At 39.9% G+C, this 27,086-nt stretch overlaps 1 protein-coding gene across 5 annotated transcripts in view; it reads right to left on the bottom strand.

Annotated features, from left to right (window-relative positions):
- The window catches only part of TJP1 (tight junction protein 1), a 67,563-nt gene extending 52,636 nt beyond the window's left edge, over positions 1-14,927 (bottom strand). For 3 of the 5 annotated variants that reach the window (XM_069026003.1, XM_069026004.1, XM_069026005.1), the window contains exon 1: positions 14,800-14,927. In XM_069026003.1, the coding sequence (XP_068882104.1) occupies positions 14,800-14,832 (33 nt within the window). In that variant the 5' untranslated portion in view covers positions 14,833-14,927. The remainder of the gene's footprint in view (positions 1-14,799) is intronic. The other 2 variants (XM_069026006.1, XM_069026007.1) reach the window with 1 other exon arrangement.
- Positions 14,928-27,086: the final 12,159 nt, after the last annotated feature.

Genomic DNA, 27,086 nt, shown 5'->3' with positions numbered 1-27,086 from the left:
CATTGTAGATGAACCAACACTGAATTTTACATAAAACCCAGTATGCAAATTTAGAAAGCTTTAATTACCTAAAATTACAATCTTTCAGATCAAATAGCTTTAAGGCCTGCCTTTTGCAGTTTCAACTTGACCTTCTACTTCCCCAATTCAGTTTTAAGGTGATAAAAAGCCCAAGTATACCTAAAAATATAGTCCCATCAAAGGGGAAATTAAAGCCACACCTAAAAAGCCAAAGGTTAACCTAAAAAATGGTCACAAAGCTAGTTTTGTATTTACACCAGCAATTAAAAATAAACTCATTTCAGTGGAACAAACTGCCTCACCAACAGCTTTAACCACATGACACTCTAACTTCTAAACCCACAATTTCAAGTATATCAATGATACAGGATTATATTCTTGACCAAAACTGCTTCATGTCCATTCATCACCACTCTGGAATGTACATTTCCAAGTATGCAAGAAAATTATGTGGCCAGAGATGATCAAGGCTATTTTAAGATAGGCACTGTGCTTCTACAGAACTGCATCTTCTAGCTACCTGGAATCATATTTAAAAATGGAGTTGGCAAACCCAAAGCACTTAAACAAGAGCAAATTTCTATGTTTTTAAAAGTTGTTCTGATTATACTTCACATTAAAAACTGCAAGAAGAAAAAATTGCAAAACTATAACCTGACACTCCAGTTCACAACCTGAAAACACACAAGTTTACACAGCCTTTACCTCACCCCTGCATTACCACAGCAGTCCTTGTGCTACAGAAAGCAGCTCTATTGAACTTCAACATTCTGAATGCAATAAATTCTAAGAAAATAACAAAAAGGTTACAGACCAGGGGAAATAACTAGTGTAGAAATTTCAAGTCTTGCCCCATCGTTACCTCATCTCTACGCTTCACATTCTAAAGCAAGTTAAGACTTTAATTGACCAAAAAAAAATCACCTCGAGAGTGACAAAGTTCTAAAAGAAGCAAGGAAGAAGGGTAACAGAAATCCCACTTAACTGTATTTTCCCCCTCTGCAAATACTTGTTCACACTGCTGTGCATTAACTCCAATCTGTTCCACCAAAAAGAAAAGGAAAATCAATGGCAGAAGGGCTTCCACACTCTTGCCTGATGTGAGTCACACCTTGAGTCTTGAGGGGGAAGGTACACATCACAACAATGTAATTTAATTTCACAGCTAAACATAAATTCTTTCAAGAGCAGAACTTCACTTGTACCACACTCTTGCTCCTCACCACCAGCACCCCAACATTCAGGTGTATATTGGCATCTGAAAGTAAAGGATACAAAAGGCCAATTTTGTGACAACATGGGCCTTGGATAAATCAGCAACACATCTTTAGGATTGCTTATAATGACCTTTTTTTAAGTAACTAAGTTGTTACAAGGTGATACAGGAAAAAAAGTACTTAAAAGCTCTTTTCCCATTCCACCTTTGCTTTATATCTTGCAACTATACAGTAAACTAAGGATTTTAGCTGCCCAATACTGATAAATTGAACACATTAAGGTTCCACAAGCATGTACCAATTATCAGTTTGCACACATTTATCATATTGGTGACATTTTTCCTTGACAATGCATTGTCAGCTTAGCAGTCAGTGCTCCCAAGCCATGTTTATCCTCAAAAGATCAAAGACAACATACACTTTACCATAACAATAGTGCAGATTATTGATGCACATACTTAACAGACTCAAATATTGAGACCAAATGCAGTGACATTTCACAGAAGTATAAAGTTTCTGCAGGGTATAGCTTCTCTCTCCAAACTGGAGGGAAGGCTGTTAGCAAAGCATTAGGTATAGAACAGATTATCATCATTATTTCAGATAACCTACAGCCCCACACACCTACATAGAGCACATCATTGCATCTGTAAAATTAAATGCAAATATCAGTATTACTCTGAAATAATTTTCAAAAGCAGTATTTTAGGTTTTCTTTATTTTTCGGATACAATACAAGCATATTTTCAGTTTGGTTATTCTTTTGCTACTGCTATTAGCACTGGATACACACTTGGTACAAGATGGAATCTGAGCATCTCATGAAAGCAAGTGATAAGCATCAAAACACACAGAGAATTGGAGTATCCGAAGTTTGCACCTGGACCTCAGCCTAAACAAGGCTGATAGAATGGTAAAGTTAAATTGCAAAGCATTTTTACTTTTTAGGGAGTTCACTTTACATTTGTTCCATAATACATTTTAGAGGCTCTTTTCACTACCACCAAAAAATTTAGTCTACTCCAGTGCAAGCTGAAAGAATATTTAGCCTAAGCTATTTATACCAGTCCACAAAAACATCATCCAACACAACCAAAAGTAATGCTCTTATTTACTTGAGTGTCCATTACTTTCATAGACTTGTTTTCAATATTGAGAAGGGGCAGAAGAAAGTTTACACACTCTACAAGCACTCATTAACAAAAATAAAAATTATTGAGGTATTAAAGAAAGCTACAAATAAACCCCAGTAAATACTGGCAGAAGTTTGACAGCCATCATGTATGTCTGACAATGAAAATCTAGACACACTAGCACTGTAACACCAAAAACTTTCTGTTGGCAGGTTAAACAGAAGAAGATTGTTATGGCATTTTTAGAATTGCCTTTACAGTTAAACTGCTGGTGGTGTCCCTGTCTGTACAGGTCTGAAGAACTACCTTCACTCTCAGCTCTAAGTACCTAATACAGACATCACAAATTATTTTCTATAGCTTTCCATTTGGCACCTTTTAGAAACAGGGAAACAAAAAAATGAATTATGTTCAAGTACACCGCTCTTATTTTGCATGGATAAGACACAGCAAGTGAAGAATCCCAAACTAATCACTCCATCAAGGTGCGTCCGTAATTTAATAGTGGATGTCATGGCTTCAATTCAACTTTGAAATAAATCAAAATGCAGTAACTCAAGCAGAGCCAGACCTATGAGAAGCTGCTCTCTCCCTCGGTCATCATCATTTCATCAAGATTAATCCCTGATTGCAAGCCAAGCTATGGTGAAGATGAGAAGCACGTAGACTATTGCAGAAGAGGAACTCTGAACACAAAGACTAAAAATAAAAGTCTACGCATAATTACTGAGAGATGCTACCCATCAAATCCACCTCTTAGCAAGTATTTCCCATCTGTGCTTAATGGGCAGATGTCTTTTTCGTTTACTCAGCACATTTTTTGAAACAGGAAAGTATGAATGACATTCTAGTTGTTTATCCAACCAGCTGGAGAAGAAACTGGGTAAGCACTTGGTTAACAGCTGAAAAGCCTGTATAATTCTGGTGAATTACCTGTTTGTCCTAGATTACAGCTACAGTTCATTCAATTGTTGCCCCCAAAAAACTATCAAGTTACCTGCCAACAAGAATGACATACTGAGGAAGAAAGCAACTGAGTTATCTACAAACCTGCAAATTCAGCAAGCGTCTCCTGAAATGAGTACGTAACCACAAGAGTTTAGCTTTAGGACACCAGACAAATCTGTTTGATGAGTCAGTTCACTGGAAAAACCTATCAGGAGACCATAGCTTGAAGAGAAACCATTCAATCCAGAGTATTCTTTGGAAAGAAAAATCCTAAAGACTAAATAAGTAAGGATAAAAAACAGTGAAAAACTTCATCAGAAAGATGAGACAAAAAAGAGTAGTTCCAGCCAAGATAGCTGTAGTTCAATTTTATCATTAAAGCAAGAATTGAACAGCAAAACACAACTTACTGCCAGAATGCTTTCAAAGCTTGACTGATAACGGTTGTATCTTCACAGTCATGCAACTTCTAATGATTTGCAAGAGAAAACTAAGTGCAGTTGACAATATCTAAATCCGTACCTCTTGTATCAATGTATTGATTTAGTTGTATCTCTTCCACTCATTTTTGTAGGTTCACCTTCATAAGTAATTTCTTCTGAAATGAAATCCTCTCAAAGATACTGCAATGTTATCAGCACGTGTAAGTTATTCATCCTTTTTGCCTCACTGTGCCATTTAAGTTGATCCAGATTACCATATGTTGAACTGAGCTATGGAAAACATTTTCTTCTATGAAAGTTAAAGTGCAACTACAAAGTACATACAAAAATATGTACAAAACCCAAATATTTTTGTCCTACCAATCACCACAAGAAGTACAGACTTTATACCCAAAAAAGAAAACACTCACTACGTAACTACACTGTTCAATTAGGTTCCTGCTGTAAAATCACTACTCATTCAATTCTCTTCACTGCATTGTTATAGCAAGAAAAATCTATTCCATTCTTCTACAACTTGAAATTTATGTTTTAGTGCATTGTCACTGTATAGTACGTGGTCAAAGAGTAAAGGCAATTTTATGTACACCAGTGCTTATCCTTGAATATACACTACTGCTTCAAGAGATTTTAGGCACAGGTTGTGCATATTTTGCAGTTACTGGAATTGCAGTGAACAGGTGAATACCCAATGTCCCACTTCCCCAAACAATGATGCCATGCTGTACAACAGAAGCTCAGTCTTAGACTTCTATAAAATGCCATACATGATACATATATACAGCAGAATAGAATAGAGATGCTTCGTTTTTGATCCTAATGCAGTGAACTCAAACAGGCTTAGAATCTGAGGTACAGGCAACCAATAGAATATATTAAATATAAAACATTCCCTGTTAACAAAGACTAAATTGTGAATTGCTAAACTTACCCTTCATAGGTAATGGGCTATTGTGCCTCTTATGTGGAGTCTTACTTGGATTAGACATCTACTTCCCCCAAACATCCAGCATTTTATTTTCACTGAGAATACACATTCTCTGTGTTTTGGGGAAGAAAAAAACCAATTTATCCTTCTAACAGTCTCACCAGGCTACTAGCATTAAAGGTTTTATTCTTCTGTATTTATTTCTCCTCTCCCCATGATCTCTGCAATTCAGGCACTACCTGATCTAACAGTTATTAATAAACAAAATAAAGATAGTAAACAAAAAAATCAAGTAATCTTAATCTTTATTCATGTTCTAGCCCTGCGTCAAATACTGAAGAAGGTTCCAGCATAGTTCCCATGTATGATACCCATTAAGTATCAGACACTACATGGAAACATTTGTCAAATTTTTATTATTCTTCACGCCAATTTGAGAAAAGACATTAGAGCTCAAACTATAGAATATATGCTACACTGCAGTAAACTGCTTTCCACTGTATTCGTCATCAATAAAGGACCATTGTTTTTTAATCCCTTCCCTCCCCTGCTCTGCCCGGTCACACACACTTTCTTCTCCCTAATCCACCCACTCCTTAAAGCCACCACATAAACTTTTTAAGGCAGCTTGTTTGCAGCAGCTCTGAATAAACCACACAAACCGAATCTGTCTCAAACACACGACTGTTTTTGATGTGAAAATTAACACAAACACAATTTAAATGGAAACAAGTCAACAATTGGGCCCAGATAAGAACTGTGTGTGTAGTCAGCAGGGAAGAAGTGTTGTTATAGAAAATGGGGGCTAAAAGCATGGAACGAGAGCTGGCTTTGTTCACAGGCAGTAGCCTAAGTGCCTATCAGTCAGCAAAAGCATTTTTAAAACAGCTGCATCAAAGCTTTCTGCAAGTTAGTCAGCATGTGACAGGCCAGCACATTACAACAGTGCCACAGCAATCTCTGCATAATAGGAGTGCTCTGAGTGACCTGAAAGGTCAGTGTTTTCAAGCATTCCAGTAATCTGTAAATTGCCTTGGCTTATCGCATGGAAGCAACATAATTACATTGCTTGAAGGGCTAGGACAGTAAAGACAGATTTTAGGTATTATGTTTTGGTCAGCTACATACTAACCTCTACACTGTAAGCATATCCAGGAAACTCAGAATAATGTACAAATTTAAAAAAGGAATATTAAAACATCAAAGTCTGCTCTTCTGATAGAGGGAAAACTATTAACAAAGTTTTGTAACACCATCTATAGTAGTTTATGAAGTAGAAATATCTTTGAGGAAGTTTTTTTCTTAAAAAGTGTTCCAAAATGTTTAAAGTTACTTCCTATAAAACTAATTTTTAAATACAGCAAGACTGCAACTACTATTGAGTAAATTAAAAGGTCCTGTTCTGGAAGATAAAAGGTGGAGCAAGCAAAACACAATTTTCATAGTAAAGGTTTAGTTCCAGTTGAAAACCAGTACTTTATATCAGAGAAAAGAAAAATTGTTACCAGCTCTAAACATCCCAAGCAATTTACTCATAACCAAGCAAGGCCAGTCATTGACTTTAACAAGAGATTTTTCTAGAAACAGAAAATCAAAATTAGATCCACCAGTCAATCCACCTCACAAGATTAAAAATATAACATTTAGTTGCCAACTGCCTAATCACAAACAGTCAAAACTATTTCAACCCACTATTTGATTTACGTGTTTCTGTTGTGTCCCAAAGCACAGAATGCAGCTCCCCAAGCTGACCCAACGCTCACAACACAGGAGCTGTACCAGCAGCACCTCAGTTCCCTTCATCCCATCCCATGTAGCCCTTTAGCCGCACGCCACCAGCACTGTCTGCTTCCACTGCCACCACACCATGAACAAATCTACTTCTACTACTTCTCCAGAGGTGAATTCAAGCATTTATCATTCACACAGGAGGGAGTAAAACAAAGTACAAAGAACAAGGCGAAAATTCTCAATTTTAATTCAATCATAGAGAAGAAAGAAAAAAGCCTATGCAATATTTCTCTGACTGCTTGCTTTTGTTTAAAGTACTTTTAAAGCATGGTTGGTTGATTTTAAATGGAGATAATAAATGCAGTCCGAAGTCCAGGCTAGCAAAATGCATGCTGCAGGAACATCACATTTATGTTTAAAAGGCATCCCTGCCTGTTTAAACTACAACGCTAGCACAGCTTCAAGTGCAGGACATAAATCTCACATTATTGTAAACCAAACTAAGTTTACAGCCAAAAAGACAATCCTACTATTATCAATAATGCAACTGATTTAGAAGGTGCCCTCATCACGCAGGAAGGAAAAAAAAACCCACTACCACCGGTCATTCTAAAGGAGAAACAATCTCAGTAACTCCCACCCACTGGCTTCTTGCTATTGCTTACACACCTTCCCAAGATAGAGACATTTACTGACTGCAAATAAACACAAGTAAGAAAAACTTTTATGTTAGCACTCATATTCAAACAATTTAAGTGACAGATCCCGTCATGTGAAACTCGGCACTTTCCTGGGCAGTTCTAGGGTGGATTTACCATTGAACTACCAACAATAAACAAACCACAATAAACTACATGAGCATTGGAAAAAATAACCCCACAGAGTGCTTCTATAGCACTGTATCTGATTCAGATGAAACATGTTCTTCGTTCAAGCCATCAGCATTGTTTTCTATAAACCTGTATACCTTTCTCATACTTCCTAGTAAATGCTTCCTGCTTTAGGAATATGAATCCAGTCTACATTATCCATAGAGAGCAAGACCCAATCAAAATGCAAGTGCATTTAATTCTCTCATGTGAGATTACCCTCCAGGAATTTCCATTATTACATAGTTGGGTTATTAACAGAGAGGTTTATCCTGTGTGCAATGACCAATCACTTTCCACAATTTAATTTCAATTTTGAAGGAAACACAAGTTCTTTTGTCAGAAAGCCATGCCTTCAAGCTTGGCTTCAAGATCTTGATACCCACTGGAAAAATTATTTCAGGAAGTCCAGGTTTACAGGGAAAGCCTGTACTCCTGTCACCTAACACTGTGCTGAGAAACTAATTCATGTGGAGGCATTCATAGGGCAAAGGAACATTTTTTCCGAGTAACACGTAGGAACAACGTTGGGTCAAGTGACATTAAAAAGTTTTTAAACAAACATCCTGTGATGAGAGGGTTAACATGATCTGGCCTTCTCCCAAATTTAATTCTGGGGAAGCCAGTCATCCAAAATGAACATGAATTATGTATTTATTACAAGTCTTGGAATTTGTTCAGATAAACAATAATTGGCAGAGCTAGCCCCAGGTACTATCCTGATTCCATGCAAATTACAACTAACTAATTAATTGATACCACATTGTCAAGTAGCACCTCAAAGTTACTGCCAGAGTTTTACAGTTACAGTCATTCCAATTGTTACTTTCTATTAAAACCAATGAATCTTTAGATTACATAATTTACGCCTATTATATTTTCAATGAAGCTGAAACCACCTGTGTACATATTCTTCACTTAGGTATTTTAATTTTTTTAAAAAACTTTTAAATATGTTTTTATACACCTTTTTATAGCAACACATGCCAGCTCAGTCCTTTGTCAAAGTCAAGCCACCACTGCTGTAATTTAAGTAATAGAAAACCTGACATCATTGCTCAAATTTCACAATCTGTCCAGTTTCATTATGCTACTGCTTCTAGTTATAATTTAAGGTTATTACTTCCTTTTAATTAACTTGAAAATTTGAATAGTGTCTCTTCAGCCACAAGTTACTTCTTAGTAATTTTTGTGTTATTGAATTCATGGTGAATATAACTAAGTCATTAATGCTGCTGCAAAAGCACCACATCTGTCTAAAGAAAGAGACCCAAAAAAGTTTGTAGGAAAAGGCAGTAGATGTTATTTCAGCCAAACAAACTCACCTCACAGAGCCATGTCCAAAAGCCTGACCATATGTTCTGAAGTGTATTAACAAGTCTCTACACACCTTGCTCATACTATGTCCCATCTGCATGCAGTCACCAGCCCAGAGTGTAAATAGCTGGAACGGGTCCATTTAATATTTACAAGAAAAATTTTAAGCTGAATACAGAGAAGGGGACCATCTGTTAAAATGATTGCTGACCCAGTGGGGCAGAGGGGAAGACACTGTTACTGGACCCCATTCAAACTAGGCAGGGAACCGCCTATACAATCCCAAAGGATCGCAAGTTGAAAACTAATTACGGCCTTTTTAGGAGGGGTGGGGGAATATTTCATAATTAAGTTCCTAAGAAGAAGTCAAATGTAAAAGCCAGTTGTGAGGAAGACACAAGGCTGCTCTAGGCAGTACTTACTGGGAAAAGTCTTGGGAACTATAAATCACACAAACTGCCTACTTTTGCTCAATTTTTATTTTCAGCATTTCAGTACTTTGTATATGTGGGGGTGGGGAGACAAAAAGGCCATCAGAGCCATACCAAGTTCTGTCGTTGCTTTCTCTGCTATGGCAAGTTAACCACACACCTTATGATGAGTTATGTAGGCCAAAAAGGTCACATTTGCCCACTTCTCCTAAGAATGTGAACTTCAACGCAACACTCCCTACTGCTATCATCTTACTGAATTTAGGCTGCCCTCCCCCACCGCAAAAGGGAAGAACATCTGTTTATAATGGATTAGGAAACAAAAATCCTATTAGAGATTACCAAATACTCTTGAGAAAATAAATACTTTTTTAACATACAGCCAATATTTAAATTTTTAACACCAACAATACAGTTAATTTTTCCAAGTGTCTAAATAAATCCTGATGTGCAAATGCAGGAAAGACCTCTAAAGAACTACTGAGGATCCTACAGAGTCAGGAATAGCAAACGTAAGCCAAGTGCCCAGGCCTGCACACGCTGGGGCAGTTCTCCAACCCTGCAGTAGCCCATCTACAAAACCCAAACAGTCCACAGAGCTTGGGGCTTAAGGAGCTAAGAGCACACCACAGCAGGAAAATCCCATGGATAACCAAGCAGACACCATTGTCCCTGGACAAGTCACCACACTTATGGCCTCAGCAGCACTTGTTACTCTGCAGCCTCCAAGGGATCCACACGGGACCTTAAATATTCAGGTGAATGTGTCCCTCCATTTTCTCAGATCCTTCACTCAAGCACATCACAGCCCCTTGAAACAAGAGCACCCCTACTATTTATGACTGTATAGCACATATTTAAATAATCTGTCCCTAAAATAGCATAATTATAAGACAAGACAATGTTTTCATTTCAGGACTTTTTGGACTCAGCATAAATACACTGCACAGAATCATGGAATTCATTTTAAGACTTCCCTACGGCTGTTTGCTTAATCAGTACATTCAGTGAAGAAGTCATTAGCAATATATTTGCTGGAGAAAACACTGGGCATAGTTTGATATTAATTTCTGTTGTATTTAGACCATGATAACAAGGAAATACTTGTGGCGATATAAATGACCAATGTCTTTCTTAACCCATAAAAAAACAATAAAAGCATTTGTTTCAAATACCAGCCCTTAACTCAAACTGACACTTAGAACTTGACAGTATTACATACCAAATATTGGGACTATTAATTTTGACATGGACATGTACATGGCTTTAATCCCCACACTGTGACTAATCAGATTTTCCCCCGCCACTCCAGTGTGTACACAAGACATGGCCTTTCCTCTGGGTATAGAGGACAGGAGAAGAAAACAGAAAAGAGGATCCTATTTCACACTGAAAGCTTATTGGCAAACAAAATGGGTGAACACTTCAGCCCTTGGTGAGAACTTCAACTTTGATACATAGCTTTTGAACAAGTGCTTTGACCTGAGATAGACAATACTTTTGCATAGCACTTCAAGTAACAAACCCAACATATTTAGCACAATTCAGAGCTTGAGTAGTTGACTAGTTACAGTTCTGTTTCCAATTCAGTACCTTATGCTGAATACTTAAAACCAAGTATTTTCATGAGTACCCAGAAGGTTTTGACAACAAAGATACATTGCAGTGTCAACACAGACATACATTCAAGCTCAATAACCACTCTTGACTTCGAGCACAAATTCAAAATACTATGTTTTGAGCTTTTTTTCCACAGATAGAAGCCCAGTATCTATTCTCATAGAAACTGAATAGTAGCACAATGTGCATGTTAGAATACCTATGACATACAATAACCCATTTCTAGATGTCTTCCTTGACACAAAGATTAGCTAGCTGGTCAGTGATAAGGTCTTAACTGATTTTCCACTCTATAAAGGTGGAGCCAGTTGCCAGGCACAGTCAGATTTCAAGTTCTGTTTACATTTCAGTAATCTTTATGCTGCACGTTGAACCAGAAGCAAACTCCAGAATACATTTCATAATGACCTACGGAGTCTGGAGCTTGCAGCTCTTCTCACACTGCAGCCAAAGTCGTACTGAAAAATGCACCTGAAGTATCATCTGGTAGTTGAAGTTGCTGATAGTCCTAACTGGAACAATGAATTCAAAAAAATCCAAGCCCAAAATACAAGTTATTCATATAAATTATTCTTTGAAAAATACCTACTGGAACGTTAAAATTAGTATTTCCTAAGGTCCAAATACAACTTACGGAAGTGCTATGACAATTAAATGTAGTATTTTAAAGACTTTTCTTTTCCATATAGGAGGTTGATTCTTAGGTTAAACTGAATTCTCGGTTACCTTCCCATATACATTTTCTATGTATTTATTTCTTTGTTGTTACAGTTGAAAAATCTCACAAAGAACCAAAGAAGAACTGATCTAACTTTACAGTGCTCATATACAGACTTAGATGGGAAAAACAAAATACTGCTCCAAACTTAGCTATCTCACACACTGCATTAAAAGCACTATAAAAACATTTGCACATATATGCTCTACAAGAAACAAATCCATTGCTGTTTCCAAGTAAGATTTTTGGGTACAATGCTAACCCACGCTTATGAAAACCATAGATCATTCCCTCTAAAACAGAAAACCAAGGAGACCTTGCAATCAGCATGTCTTGAACCATTAACATAGTCATGTTCTCAGCTCCTGATTCAAGGGATAATTAACAGATACATGCCCGGAGCTAGAAACCCAGTTAGAATAACCAAAATTCAATTAATTACAGGACTGAGGTGAAAGACTGAAATAGTCTTCATGAATGTATTTAAAAATAGAAGGAAGTCTCAAGAACTCAGGTTTAGCATTCAAAAAGGCTCAGGGATTCAATAAGTCCTGTCCCCACATTTACATTTTAAAAGCTTTTCGGGGTGGTTTGTTTATTTGTTTGGTTGTTTTTTTACCAATGTGGACTATATTTCGCTCTCCAACTTAAAAGCAGAAAGAAAGTTTACATCCCATTACTAAGGCCCTGACATAGTCATTCCCATACCATCCACCAGTACTGTTCAGAAAGACATCAGAAGAGATTAGGCCCCTTACATTTTGCAGTAACAGCCACAACCAGATTAAATTGCAAGCAAGACTTCATTTCTCCTCCATTTTCTATTGTATATTACCAACAGCTACAACAAGCCTATAATACTTTAATAAAACCACATTCTTTTACAGCATAGCAGGGAAAAAGCTAAGTAATCAAAACTGAAGGGCAGTGAAACTGTTTATTAAAGACTGTTGATAAAAGGGCATAACACAATCAATCACAGCAGCCAAGATTCTCTCACATACAAATAAGAATTATTCAGGTAATCAAAAATAATTTTTTTTCTTTTTTTTTTTTAAGGTTTTGTCTGGCCAAGCATGCCAAGGCAACTGTAGATATGGACACAAAGCTCAAAAGTATATTAAGTAACTATTAAGAGGAAACCATTCACAGAGGCTTTTTTAAAGCATTACAACCCCCAAAAACCAGAACTCAGATACCATGTCCAAAGGGGCAACTAAAGGAAAAAATATCTGAAATGTGAACACAGAAATCCCACAATATTCTAGGATTTCCAAAATACTTTTTAATCTCCTTGTCTACAACTATTAAAACTACACGGAGAGTGGCCCAGGAACTAATGGCTGAAGTACAATTAACACTATCCATCTACTGAAAGCATCTCTGTTTTGACAAGGAAACTCATATGAATTGTATGCACCAGAGTCTAGCCTCTAAAGACATTTCAAGATAAAAAGATAAGAAATAATTTTGATAAAAAACTATCACAGACTAAGAATTTACACTGACAGTCACAGGACTCAAAAAACGAGTTTTTTCCCTCAGAAAGATATGCTATTTCAAACACATAACTTCCATAAATCTGAAAGCATACCACTGAAGAGTTAAACCCCAGTGAGACTATATTTTGCAACATTCTTAAATTAACATACCTTTCAGTATAATTAGTTTGGCTGATACTGTATACATGTATGCAAGCTCCAAGGGCCAATGTGATATGACCACGAGCAGGAGGAGTTTCAAATAACTGCTATGGCAAGATACAACTTTCAATTAACACCAGACTGTACACCAGTCTACAGCCGAAACAGATACACTTTCTGTACACTTCTGCAACTTTAAATACACTTTCATATTTAAAAATAGTATATGCATGTGTGGAAGGCAATACTTGTTCACAGCCTCACAAAATAGCTCTATTTTAAGAGATCATTTTGAACTAGAAATGAGAATTTTGTACCTCGATTTTAAACAAAAAAAACCTGCAAAATTTAAGTTGATGCATTTTCTCACAATGTCTCACATAGCGGAATTCTAACAAAATAGTATTCAAGACAATATTTATCTTCAACTCCTATTTGTTGTTAATATAAGTGCATTTGAAAAGGGCTAAAAAGTATGTTTTTTCTATCTCCATAGCTAGGTAATACCACCAGTGTGAAATACTACCCAAAATAAGTTACTCTTCCAACAACAAACATTTATTGTTGAAATGTGTTTGTGTATATGTTCAAATGTAATACAATACCTCCAAATGTGGTATTAGAAAGAGGCATGAAACTCAGTAGTCAACACTGGCTTTAAAGTTTTTAAAACTCCACTCTGGAAGCTGAAGTTGCCTTGAACACACCTCGAAAGTTAAGACTTCAGTGTTGGCAAAATCGCCAGCTAAGAGTATCTCAGAACTAAGTTTGTTTGTTACTTAGTATCTCAAGTACCGAAGTTTTTCGGTAGAGTAAGGTGTACATTTTACTTCACCCTGTAGAATACCACTTCTGAGTAAGTGCATACCAGCAAGTGACATCAGACCGAAACCACATAGTTTCACTCGAAGGCAAACACCACTAAGCTGAGCTCTGGCAACACCAGCTAACACACGACAGGAACTTGTCGCACTGAAGCCAGAGCAACTACTCAGGCATCACAAGCTAAAAATTAGTTCGAAATTCAAATTCAAACTAGTTTCAAAGCAAACCTTTAATTTTACGCGAAGGAGAAATAACCTGTTGAGCGTTCCTAACTCCACCTCTTCCCCCCGGGGCCGCTCAGCATTACTCACCGCCGCGCAGTGCCGGGGGAGGTCAGAGTACACACCCGGCAACGTGCACCTGCACCGGCAACACCTACAGATCAGGTGGAGGACCGGCACAAGTTTCTGACGGATTAATGCCGCCCCAAAGCTGTTTACCGTATGTCAGCAACAATCATCCCCGACTGATTCAGCGGCCACAGAAAAAATCCTGCAGTACTGGACTCTCCCGGTTGAACCTTTCCTAATTGCTACCCGGCTCCAGCCTGGAACAAAAGGGCACGGCCAGCGCACCGGCGGGAGCGCGGGGGCTTCTCCAGGGGGCAGGGCCCGGCTACCGCAGCCATCTCACCGCCGGGGCCCGGGTCCAACAGGTGGGCGGCCGGGGCGGGGACGGCGGGCGGGGCAGCAGCCCGGGCCGGGGGGGTGCGGGCAACCTGCGCGCCCCTCCCGGCAGGCGGGAGGGAGGGAGGCTCTGCAGGGAAGGCGGCCGGGAGGCTCCGGCCCACCTCGCCCACCTCCTCGGTCCGCACTAGCCCGTGCCCTCAGGACGAGCGGGGGTAAAGCCGCGGCCGCCGCGGTACGGACTCGGCGGGGCAATGGGAAAACTGCGCCGGGGGTACCGCGGGATGGGAGCGGGCAGGGAATGCGGCCGCCCTGGGGCCGAGCCTTACCTTCGTGGAAGCCGCCGCGGCCCTGGCAGACATTTTGTTTCCTTCTCTCCCCCGGAGCCGGGCGAGCGTGTGCGCGCCTGCAACTCCTCAGGCCGGGGGAGAGAAACTCAGCGCCGCCGCCCGCACCTCACGCAGCCGCCCGAATAAACATCCCAGGGCGCGGGGGGAGGAGGAAGAGGAGGACGGCTGGGAAGGGGCGGGGACGGGGGAGGAGGGAGAAAGGAAGAAAGACGAAGGGGAGCGGAGGCTCAAGTTTAATAAAAGTGCAGTCTCTCTCCCGCAGCGCCCGGCGCGCCGGGCTCCGCCGCCGGGGCGCGGGAGCGGCCGCGCTGCCCCCGGGCCCGCCCGCTCAGCGGCCGCGCCGCCCGCCCGCCTCGTGCCTCTCCCCCCTCGCAGCCACCGACATGTCCGACTGCCGGCACGGCCCATCCCGCCGCGGGGGGACTGCCCGCCCCGCCGCCGCCTGCCCCCGCTTTGCCGCAGGACCTGGATCCCCGGACGGCGGCGGAGCGACGGCGACGGAGCGGCCGGTCGCGGCCCCGAGGGCTCCGCCGGGCGCGGCGCGGTGAGGGGCCACCCGCGAGGCTCGCTCGCCGCCGGGCTCCCCCGCGCCATGGTCGGGGCGGCGGGGGCCGAGCACGGCCGGGCCGGCGCAGCCTATGGGAGCGCGGGGGGGCGTTTGAACGCGGGGAGCGGAGCAGGCCGGGACCGCCGCTGCCACCGGGACCGCCCCGAGCGCTGCGGGGGCTGCGGGACGGGGCGGCTGCGGGAGCTCAGCAGGGCCCGTGTCTGCGCTCTCCGTGGCGCTCGGTCCTGCAGCGCCCACGGCGAAGGAATTCTCGTCCCCCTGGAGCCGGCCGCAAAACTGGGATGTCAATCAGCGCGGGCTCAAACCTGCTTTTGCGTTTGCCCATTGTTTGAAGGGGCGGGACATTAGTTTTCGAGTTCCTTAATTGTACATTTTGTTCTTGAGATAAAAGCAATAAAGACACAAAAAGAAAACAACTTGGGAGATTTGCTTTGCTTTAAGGTGGTGACTGCACAGCCTTAGCATTTCCTATAGCACCATGAACTGCTGCCTGTGGCTTTGAAAAATAAACTTTTCCCATTATTTTAGACAAGGCGTTTTTAGTGTCTTTTACAAAGTAAGTATTTACTTAAGCACTAAGAGAAATACTGCAATTTTTTTTCCATTTAAAAGGAAAGGCTTTTTAAAGATGTTATTTTACTTTTGGGCATTAGATGCCCAACCCATGCACGATGAGGCGGTCTCAAAATGCAGCTGGAGTTCTGACTTGACGCTCATGCCACAGAAAGCTGAGCACACTCCCAAATTTTGTAGGACCAAGTCGTAAGTTAACAAAATGACTTCCAGAAACTCACCCATTAAAGTGCTACAAATATCAGTGAAAGATGGCACACACTGTTTATTAGCCACATCACTATGGTCCCTAGTTTATACTGCTAATTAATTTACTCATTACAATGAGATTAGAGCCCAAGTGGCATGACTAATCAGGTACATAAGGTTCCAGTGAAACGAAAATAGGTGAGGAAAAAATCCCAGACCCAAATGAGTACTCCACACTCGCTTTGCAAACATTTCATGAGATATACATGACAGTAAAAGCCACGGTATCAGGGCCGTGATTTTCTTGCAGTTATTTATGTGCTACCAGCTGCTTTTGTGCTCCATGCAATCTTCAGAAGTACTTAAATTCTTAATAAGAGGATTCAACGATCCAAATCACTCTTCTACCAAGAAACGCCCTACCCAAAGCTACTGTATGAGTTTTACGTTTGTTCTCCTTTGAAAATAAACAAATTCATATTCCAGGAAATAGCTGAAGCAAATTCCCAAGGCAGCAGTCCGAAATCAGGGGGAAGGGCCAACTCCTCCACCATGGCGCGGAGAGTGCGGCACTGTAGGGCAGGGAAAGCCCACCGGGACCTCTCCATAGCACACACTGGGGCAGCCTCACAGATCCAGGGACCTCTGTCAGCACCATCTGCGGCTTTCTGACACCTGACCGATCTCGGAGTGCCCGAACGCCCGGCTTCGCCCCTTCCTTTCCCCTGGAGCCCTGGCCGCTGCGCTGAGCCTCCGGAGGGGCCCGGCTCCATGGGAGTTCTGCCGTGTTGCAGCGCGGCCTCCCGCCAGAGCCCCTCCGCTGAAAACACCACTGCACTTTTTTTTTTTTTGTTAATTGCTAGATGTAACTAAGCCTCCGATTATTTTTTTAAACTCTATCTACACATGCAGAAGGCGGAATGTGATGATTTTTATGCCCACATGCTTCACTGCCAGAGTATTCACCAGAGGAGGCAGGAAGGAAAAGGCTGAGATCACAACAGGAAGGAGGGGGAAGATTTCAAGGTGTGGAGATGCATGAAAAGAAACTCAGGGGAGGATGACCTGATAAAGTGTAGCGTAGAATAATCCCTCCCTTTCATCTTTCTCCCCTTGAATAGTTCTGGGGAGGGTGGGCAAGACATGCAGGCTGGGGAGGAGGACAGGCTGGGAACAAAGATGGAGGTGCCATTTTTGTATCATCTTACATTGGATGAGAAAATGCCATCAAGCCATACAATGAGTTTAACAAGCAGGGAGACTGTTTAACAAGGAAGGACTTCTGCTAGGGTTTTAAAACAGCTGGATATACATAACTCTCTCGGCCCACAGAGACTAATGAGATTCCTTCCTTCCTTCCTTCCTTCCTTCCTTCCTTCCTTCCTTCCTTCCTTCCTGCCTTCCTGCCTTCCTGCCTTCCTGCCTTCCTGCCTTCCTTCCTGCCTTCCTTCCCTGCCTTCCTTCCCTTCCTTCCTGCCTTCCTGCCTTCCTTCCCTGCCTTCCTTCCCTTCCTCCACCATCTTCCTTCTCTTTCCTTCCAACAGTTATTTAACTCTTCATCTCTACTCTTGATACAAATCAGATGAGCTGGAAACACCATTTTATTCTACTAGCATTGGTAAAATGCATATATATTTTTGGTAGATATAAATTATTTTTAATGAATGTTTTTGCTTGATTTTATACAAAGCAGTAGCAGAATCACATTGCTGTCCTTTGAAATTCTTCCTTCAGGAGAATTTTTGCATCTCTTAATCAACAAATTGCTCACAAGCAAATCTACCATCAACAGTATGGAAAATGCCAAATCAAATGTTGGTCAAGTCAACATAAAATTATTATCTGAAGTGCAAGTAACTTTGAATTATATTCCTATTTAACCTTGGTGGGGTTTTTAAAAATTATTTTAAAATAAATATTACAAAATTCATGTCTGAAAGAGCAAGTTACATATTGTTAAGACTGTTAGGATTCCAGCGTATTCATGTGTTCCCTTTAAACAGCAGATGTCTATATATTTATATACACATATTGATATATAGCAAGAGAGATGTATGTGTTAGTGTTTATGTGTATATATATATATGCCTTATATACATAGTACATTCAGTCAGATACAGTTATATACCAAGTCCCATCTGTTAGCTAAGAGATCAGAATTTTAAAGCATGTTCCTGATTCTACCCTTATAGGTACTGAAAACAGGACCATCTTTAACCTCCATCTTTAGAAAGAAAATTGTCTTAGAAGTCAAGGGCTGAAGAAAAGCAAGTGCTTTACTCATCCTTTCAATAACTGCGACTGGGAGATGTCTAAAAAAAGTACTATTATACTTTCTTGGTAGGAAACCTAAAAATAAAGCTATTATTTAGTAAGTTCAAACCATAACCCTACATTGATTCAAAGGACACAGAAGGACAGTCAGATGTGTGAATCCTTTCTGAGGGCATGGGTATCTGTTACACTGCAAGAACAGGAAGTCTATTCTCTAATTCATGTTGACTTAACTTTTTAAGAAATATTTTGACCACTTAAAGATGGAGAAGAAGGAAACTGCAGAACCGCAGCCACTACAGAGACAACTTCCTGTGGGTTTTGTGGTGTGTGTGGCTCTGAAAGGGAACAATTCATATAAGATCTTTCAGAGATAGCAGACAGTTTTGCTGCCCTATGAGGTAGTCATGGGATGCTTAGCTATAAATAGGCCAATATATTATCAATTATGTCATGCAGTTTAGTCTATATTGTACATTCTGTATTTGTAGTTGCCACATGATTTCAGCATTTCAGGAACAAGAAAAAAGGGGAAGAGAAAATAAAGAGTTCACCACAAGAGAAGAAAATATCTGTTTCTACCTTGAGAAGTAAAAAAGTGGTTTCCAGAAAGCTGTGGGAAATCCATGTCCTTAAAATTACACAGAACTTGTGTCTGGATGAATCAAGCCCCTAGGGAAAAAATTAATGTAGTAATGATGCCTAGTAATGATTCTTATCTTCCTCCCACTTCCACACAGCAGAAACTTGCTTCCTATACTTACTCTTTAAATCTTTAAAGGGCTGTGTATCACTGCATTGCCTCTTCTGAAAACACTGCAGATAATTGCTCAATACACAGGGAATAGAGGCTTCCAGTAATTCACTGCCTCTTACATATTGGAACTCTTAGACAAAGACAAAATCCCCAAATCTGTACTTCACCTCTCATTAAGAGGTTAAAGCACATATCTGAAAAACACACCAGAGGCTGGATATGCTCAGAATGGGAATAAACCCAACATCTTCATACAGTCAGCCTGTCTTACTCCTGCTGTTCAAACTCATGGTTATTTCTTGTTTAACACTTTAAAAATAGTACTAGGTTTAACACAGTGCAAGGGCATTTTTTCTATTCAGCCTGAACACCACTTCTACTTTCAAGCAAACGGGAAATGTACAAATAGAATTAAAAGTAGGTTGCAGTGGTAATGCCACATTATTGTCAGCCTTAAAATACTTGAAGAATGTATCACTGTAGAGCTGAAATCTAGTCTCTTTGGTTATTATTTTAGGATATCCTTAAAAAAGAAACTCGTCTCCTCGGTTTAGACCAGGTCTTGGAGAATCTTTGTCATCTGTATAATTGTTTAGAGACAAAATCTGAGACTACTGTTGAAGAAAATGTTATTTGTGAGTTTTACTTGTGCTTCATGGCAGCAGAGCTAATTTATTACAGAAATTCATTACAGAAATGTTATGTAACTATTCTACTTCCCATCTCAGTCATTTTATGAACGGGACTGTAAACTTCAATGCACTGCAGCTGATCCAGGCTGATTTTACAAAACACTTCACTGTTGAGTAGCCACTGGATGTCAAAATGTCAGATATTCGGAACTGTTCTACTTTCTCCAGGTTTATTTGGTACAGAGGGGACTGTTAAAATAATCAAAGACAGCTGTGAAACTTCAGCAGGCGCAAATTCAGAGCTGATGTGATTCCAGTCCCAGAAAGTCATACTGCAGACAGCACCACAGATGCTCCACTGATCTAGAATTCTTATTTCTCATATTTAGCTTTTAGAGAGCATGACTAGCAGTTCATCCTAAAAAGTGCTTGCCCAGACAACAAGCAACAAGCACCAAAGATTAACTGCACAGGCAACTTTAGAAAGTGAAATGAAGACAGAACGCACACAGGCTTCGTTACTTACAAACACTGAGTGATTTGTAAAGGTAGTCCAGGACCAGCTTAACAAAATTGATTCATTTAATTACCTTTCTGGCAAACAACTCTGTATCCAAACCCAGAAATTTTCCAGGAACCCTCGCATAAGATACAAAGTGACAAAACTGTTCTCTGAAACCCAAAGAGAAATCATCACTAAGAGGAGGACGGAAGATGGGGAGAAAAGGAGGTTGCAGAGATGTGGTTTTCTAAGCCAGATAGTTTTGAAAGGTGGTATCACTTCTACAGTTTCTTGAGCACAAATATCAGACCTGAAATGAGTACTACAGGAAATTATCATGACTCATTTTTGTTAGTGAGAAGGGCATGCATACAGAAAATGAAAATATGTACTGAAAATTGTTACACTGCTAAAAATGTTTATAGATAATGATGTAAAAGTGTGAGCTCATCTGCTTCTTAATTCTTCATACCAAAAAGACTTTATTGCATAATTGCAAAAAATGTAGAAACTTAGATTACTGAACTTTATAACCTATAATCTATTTTTATTGCCACTCAGCTTTCATCTTTTAAAATCTCAAATTTATTTTTATCCTCTGCCCTTTCTTATTACAACTGGTACAAGACTCCATCTATTCTTTTAAAATTCACATGCACAAATCCATCAAGTCAAAGAACTAACAACGTGCTTAAAAGTAGGAACACCAGATTACACCCAGTTAATTCCAGTGTAATCTTTACCTTAGTTGGTAGCTCTGTCCTAGTAGCACCTGCTTTACAAGAACAACTTCAGTAAGGTTCAGAGGAGGTAAGTAAGGTAAGTTCCTGATGGTCACGCCCATAGGGTTATGAACCCTTTCCATCTTGGTATTTGCTTTTGCTTCTACCTCCAAATATTAAAAGCAGTTTTAAAAACAAAGGTACCTTAAAGAGATCACTGTGTCACTGGAAGAAACTCAGGTTACCTTGTGTGTACCCCCTGTAGGCTTCTTAACTATATATTATTGGATGATTATAATACACAGTGGTGTCACCACTGGCCGGAGATGGTTTTGTTGGGGCTCCCTTTCAAAATTATTATCATTCCAAAATATATTAAACCTGAAACACGAGTGCATAAAACATTATTGTGTTATAAAACACTACAGCAGAACATAGTTTTATGACTTTTAACTCCACATTTCAATAATCCAGACTACACCCTCAAGAGATCTTATTTAAGACACGTTCATTGAGCACCACATACTTTCCATCTTAAGAGAGCTTTTCAGTCACTTTTAGTCCGTAGCAACTAAGCAGACATCTGGTTATCTGTGATATTATTCTATTTTAGCTGTGTCTGCAATCAATAGCAAAATTTAGCTCCCAGGGACAACGTTTCGCAGTATGCCCTATTTCATCTGTAACTGTTACAGTTTGGTTAATATTAATAATTATATTAATAAATGTCGCTTCAAGTTCTTAAAGTAAGTTAAAAAGTTTTCAGTGTATGTAACAGTTTCAACATGACAATATACAAGAGAGGCTACTAGAACAGAAAGTGCTTAGTGTGGAAGGATATTGCATTATTTCCTGACCTGTTGTTGTCAGGAAAGAAAAGCACGTCACGGGCTGGCTTTTATGTTTTGTTGTGTCACAGCACATGGAATCAGTGGGCAACATAAACTAACGTGATGAAAGCCCTGCATTCTTCTCACGTTACTTGACCACTCGTTTCTGCTCTTGCACTGCGTCATCCCCTCCATAGCTGCATCTTGCTAACTCTGTATGGGCATAACTGAAGTGATACTGGTTTAAAAATTATCCTTGGAGCACAGAGGCAGGAATAAGTAGCCAAAGATGGGGACTTTTTAAGCTGAATTTACTGGTAAAGGTAACATGGCTATGTATCTACACGTGTACAGCATTTACCTACGCTTCAAGCACAGAGATCACCTCAGCTGCAGATTTCTGAACCCCTGGGCAAAAGGCATCCTCTGCCTTATAGAGGTAGGGCACCTGTACCTCATCTGAGACAGGATGGCTCGCTTCACTCCTTGGATACTTATATGACATTTTTCCAGTAGTCCTGTATGATATGTCATCATGCATGTGCAAGAAATTCTTAGATGCTCATTTTTTTTTAGTTTGGAGATTTATATAGTATTGGCTGTAAAAAGGCCCAATAAAAACAGTTGTCACTGAGTCAGTCAAAACTTTCAAAAAGTGTGCAGGCATTTATCACTTGGTCCCATTAACTGCAACCTGTAATGCATTTTCAGTAAGACATTTTTAGAAAAAAATAGGTATGATTTTAGTTCAATATTTACAAAATCAAGTTTTGACCACAGACTAATACCAGAAAACAAGAGGTTCAAAAAAAAGTGAAGTATTAAATGAGAATTTTTTAATGAGTCATCACACTGCCTACACTGATACAGAGTCCAAACTTCACTTACTTCTCTCACTTGATTAGATTCAGTCCAGCTCTCTAGGCACTTACACTGCAAACAGATCTGTAAACTGATTTACATTTGCCAAACCAGAAGTTCTTCAGAGAAACTCACAGTTGGCATCTGTCTCCAGGACTGTCAGGACTCAGCTCTGTTCTGCTAAAACTGGTTGTGCATCACCCAGGAAGCATCAGTATTTGGTAAAATAAACATATATTACTACAGGTGTATCTTTACTTAAACTCCAACTTTAAATCTAAGAAATACACAGTCAGAAATTTTCCTGACTGCCTCAGTACCAGAGAAACCATCCCATTAGTATAGGACCACACATTCCACAACCTATATTACAGCGAAGCCCAGAAGCTCTGACCAGAACAATGCTTTAATCTAGCCAAACCTATACAGTCAGTACAGAAGGATTCAAAGCAAAAATATTTACAGTGCAAAGCTCAAAACTAACAGGGCAAATACTGTATTTACCACATGGCTGTTTCTCATCCAAGTGTTTAGGCCTCACAGAATCCACATTATATCAATTTCATTAGCTAAATCTTTTCTTTACACATCTGTCAGTTCAATGCTATGTGCCAGCTGAAAAACTGTAACTGTCACATCCTTTTTTAAAGTGTGAGATTATAATACTTGTGAAAAGTGCTAAAGCAAGAGCCTAGGGACAGAAATTCTTCTTGTTCTCCAAGCAGGTAAAGCAAGGACAAGCATTAAAGCAAGTTTCCCTGTGAAGTCCAGTCAGTGTGGCTGTTTTCAGTCTCTTGATCCCTTTGCCTGAAAGCTTGTTGAGTATTTCCAATGTTATGCTTTAGTCTAATAAAAGATACAGCTTCTCACCATAAAACTTGCTCCCTAGCTACCAAGTATTTCTGAAAGCCTTTTCAAAGCTGGAGAAACCAATTTTTGCCAAGTGTGCACACTTCCATGAGTCACATAATACTCTGACTTCTGTTTTAAGATAGTAAATATGATAATTTACAACAAGATGCTGAAGTGATTTATACAGTTTCTTATGATAAATGTAACAAGTGTTTTAAAGAAGGTCTTCCACAGACCTTTATTTATTTTCCCATATTTTTCAAAAGCTTTTCTTTAGAAGCAGCAGCCTTCAAAACAGACTTTTTTTTTTTCTCCTTAAGACCCAGTTATAAATACAGAGCTTGAAATCAGCCCTATGACTCTCCCCTGGCTGTGTGTCATACTGACATTTAACATCAAATACATGCACTGCTGCTTTTTAGACATGCACTGCTGGACAAATAGATTGCATACTACTTCTTAATATTTCTCTCAGGGTACCCATATGCTATTTTCACAAATGAGCATCTCTTTGGTTTCTGAATAATAGATGTCAAGACCAGGAAAAAAAAAAAAAAAAAGAGCAAGTCTAGCCCCAAGGTTACCACAGAAAGCATCCAAAACTACCTTACTAGAAGAAACACCTTCTTTGTACACTTGTCTTACAGTGTGGACTAATTTTTTTCCAGCCTACTCCATTTCTCTAACTGTATCACTGCCCTGGCTGCACTAATAGGCTTTAATAGCCCTGACAAATTGATTATGAAGAAAATTAATTGTTTCTCTCTAAAAGCCCTGTAATCTGGAAGCAGTGGCAGGGGTTGACAGAGATTTACATGGAAGAGGAAAAAAGGTGGAGGCATTCTTCCCCCATGAATACCATAATATTGCCATAACTCACATGAAACCTCCTCTGTCTGTTCCCCAGCCAGAGCTGCATCATGAGCAGTTAACCCACTCATTATTCTTGGCACAGAAATAAATTAGAGAGGTAATCACTGAATGCTTAGATAATTTCTAAAATCAGTGAAACAATCTCTACCTACATAAGCATATTCGAGAAGGATTACGAATCATGTTTATTATATCTGCAAATGCACAAGATAATACAGTAGCTGTTGCCCTCATTATATTTAAACCAACAAATAAAATGTGAGCTTTGCAAAATCTTTGCTCATATATATGCAGGGTCAGCTTTATCCATGCATGGTCACGAAAGGCCCAGAGAAAAGGGTGTGAACATTGATGCTTCCCTGCAGCAGCACAAGCCCCATCTTGTACAACCCGTACAACCTGAGAACCAGCAGAGCAATATGGTGAATGAGCCTTCAGAACATGTCAATGTCTTGGTACTTTATAATACTACAACACAAGTAATGAGATCTTATCAAAATGTGATTTAAAGTCATTACTTGAGCTGGATGGTGAGCACAGAAACATTGCTATTTGAATTTAAATTAAAATTTCATTAGGTATCATATTACATTTTAAAATTAGTATTTTGTTTCTAAGCGAACAGAGTTGATTGTGTAACTGAAAGCTAGCTACATCACAGCCTTTTCCATGCCACTGCAAAAATAATTCCACTGGTCTCAAGCATAAGTTGACTGAGGTCTCTCAAATGTATGTTACATATGCAGATAAACTTAAGTCTTTTTTTTCATTAAAATTGTTATTTTCCATCTTCCTGCCTGCACTGAAAAGGCAAATATAGTCCTTACATGATCCTCCTCCAACTCTCCTTCCAAAAACTGTGTCATGTGTGACCAGTGAGGATGGCCAGTGCCCCAGCGATACACTACTGTGTGGCAGTCAGGGACAGAGAAAGGAACAGTCTTAGTGAGAAGTACACCTGGGGACAATATGCTCTACCAGGATTCTATTATTCTCTAAACAGAATGAAAAATAGCACTCTAAAGACCAGCATGTTCCCTGGTTTTAAAAAGATGGTGCTTGAATTTGAAACTGCAATTAATTCAGCCAACATATGCGGTCCTTTATTGAAAGGCTCTTTGAGTGTAAAGGTACAGACACTTGAAGAAGTCATGCATCTGTAGTTGTTTGGGATTTCTGGTTCATTCAGAGTGTGGAGTCAGCTGTGGGCTGCATCCCTTGAACAGTCCCTCACTGTCCCTCACTGTCCAGGGAGGCACCTGGAACACAGTTCTGGTGTTCCCCATAGTCTGCACTGACTGAGGAAAAGCAGCTTCCACCCTCTGCCGAAGGACTCCACCAAAATCCTCCCCGAGGAGCTGTCAGAGGACGCAGTGAGTCAGGACAGTGCCTCTGGAGGCACCTTGGCAGCGCACCCGCTCTGACCTGCTCTGCTCACTTAGCCATGCTCCATCTGCACGCCACAGCCCCGCTCCCCCTGCCAGCACTCCTGCCATGGAAACCTTCTCCAGACTCCAGAGGAGCCTCCCTCCCTGCATTGCTAATATATTTAGAAACGACTCTGTTGCTGCAGTGAATTCCAAAAGAAACAAATGCACCCTTATATAACATTATTACAATTATATTGCAGTGTTTGCCTCAGAGAGACAGCAGCACCTCAGCTACCAAGGTTCTACCACATTAAGGGGCAGAAGACACCACACAGCTGGAGCACTGTATCTTGCATAGAAATAGAGGTATAACGGGATACTTGGATTGAGGATATCCCCTTACTCCATCAAAAAGTTATGCTTATATAAATCTTAAATGACTTGCAGCATGAAAACAAATTGCTAGGTCGCCAGCTGAGATTTCAACTCCTTTTGAGTCTCTAATTATGCTTGAACAGCTCTTGAAAACACTGAAATCTGTTTCTGACTGCATAGCAAAGCCTGGAATGGGCAAGACAAATATTGTAGTAACCTTCATAAGCAATCTGATAGTTATTGTGGAATCTGTCCTCTCTCCTTTATCTTCTCAGGGGAAGTTGGTGCTGATTATGAAAACACCTTTAACAATAAGATGTTCCAGAAACAGATCATTTTGTTTATCTATTTTTGACATTTATTTCAATATGTTAAGCAAACAATTTCTGATGTTATTGTTCCATTTCCACTCTCTGCTATATGGAAGAAGTACTTAATAGACATACTTTGATGTCAGTACAGATTCACAGACAGATAATTTTCTTCTGAACAAACTTGTTTCTGTAAATACAAATGCAGTGCAAACATAACTGGCACAATCCTGTCTGTGGTAACAGCTGTTATTAAATCATACCTGTTTCTATTGTCAGGGATGTTTAATAACCTCCAGTTCATAACAAAAGGGCAAACAACTGTGACTACACCCATATTTTAGCAGCAGCAGGATACAGATGTTAAATTCTGGACTGTACTAGCCTCACATTCCTCCAGCTTTTTAAATGGCCTCAAAGCCAGTGTTTTTCATTTTTCTTTTTTAGCTTTTTTGTGTATCTTTATATGGAGATAATTTACTAGGTTCTTTGACTTTGCTATGTCACATATCTGAGGAAAAAACCAATGCAAAATACAAAGCAAGAAGCATATGATTTTTTAGCATTCCTTCTTCAA

Source organism: Aphelocoma coerulescens, chromosome 10, assembly GCF_041296385.1.
Source record: "Aphelocoma coerulescens isolate FSJ_1873_10779 chromosome 10, UR_Acoe_1.0, whole genome shotgun sequence".
In the NCBI taxonomy this organism is placed as follows: Eukaryota; Metazoa; Chordata; class Aves; order Passeriformes; family Corvidae; genus Aphelocoma; species Aphelocoma coerulescens.
This window is presented reverse-complemented; position numbering and strand designations above follow the sequence as displayed.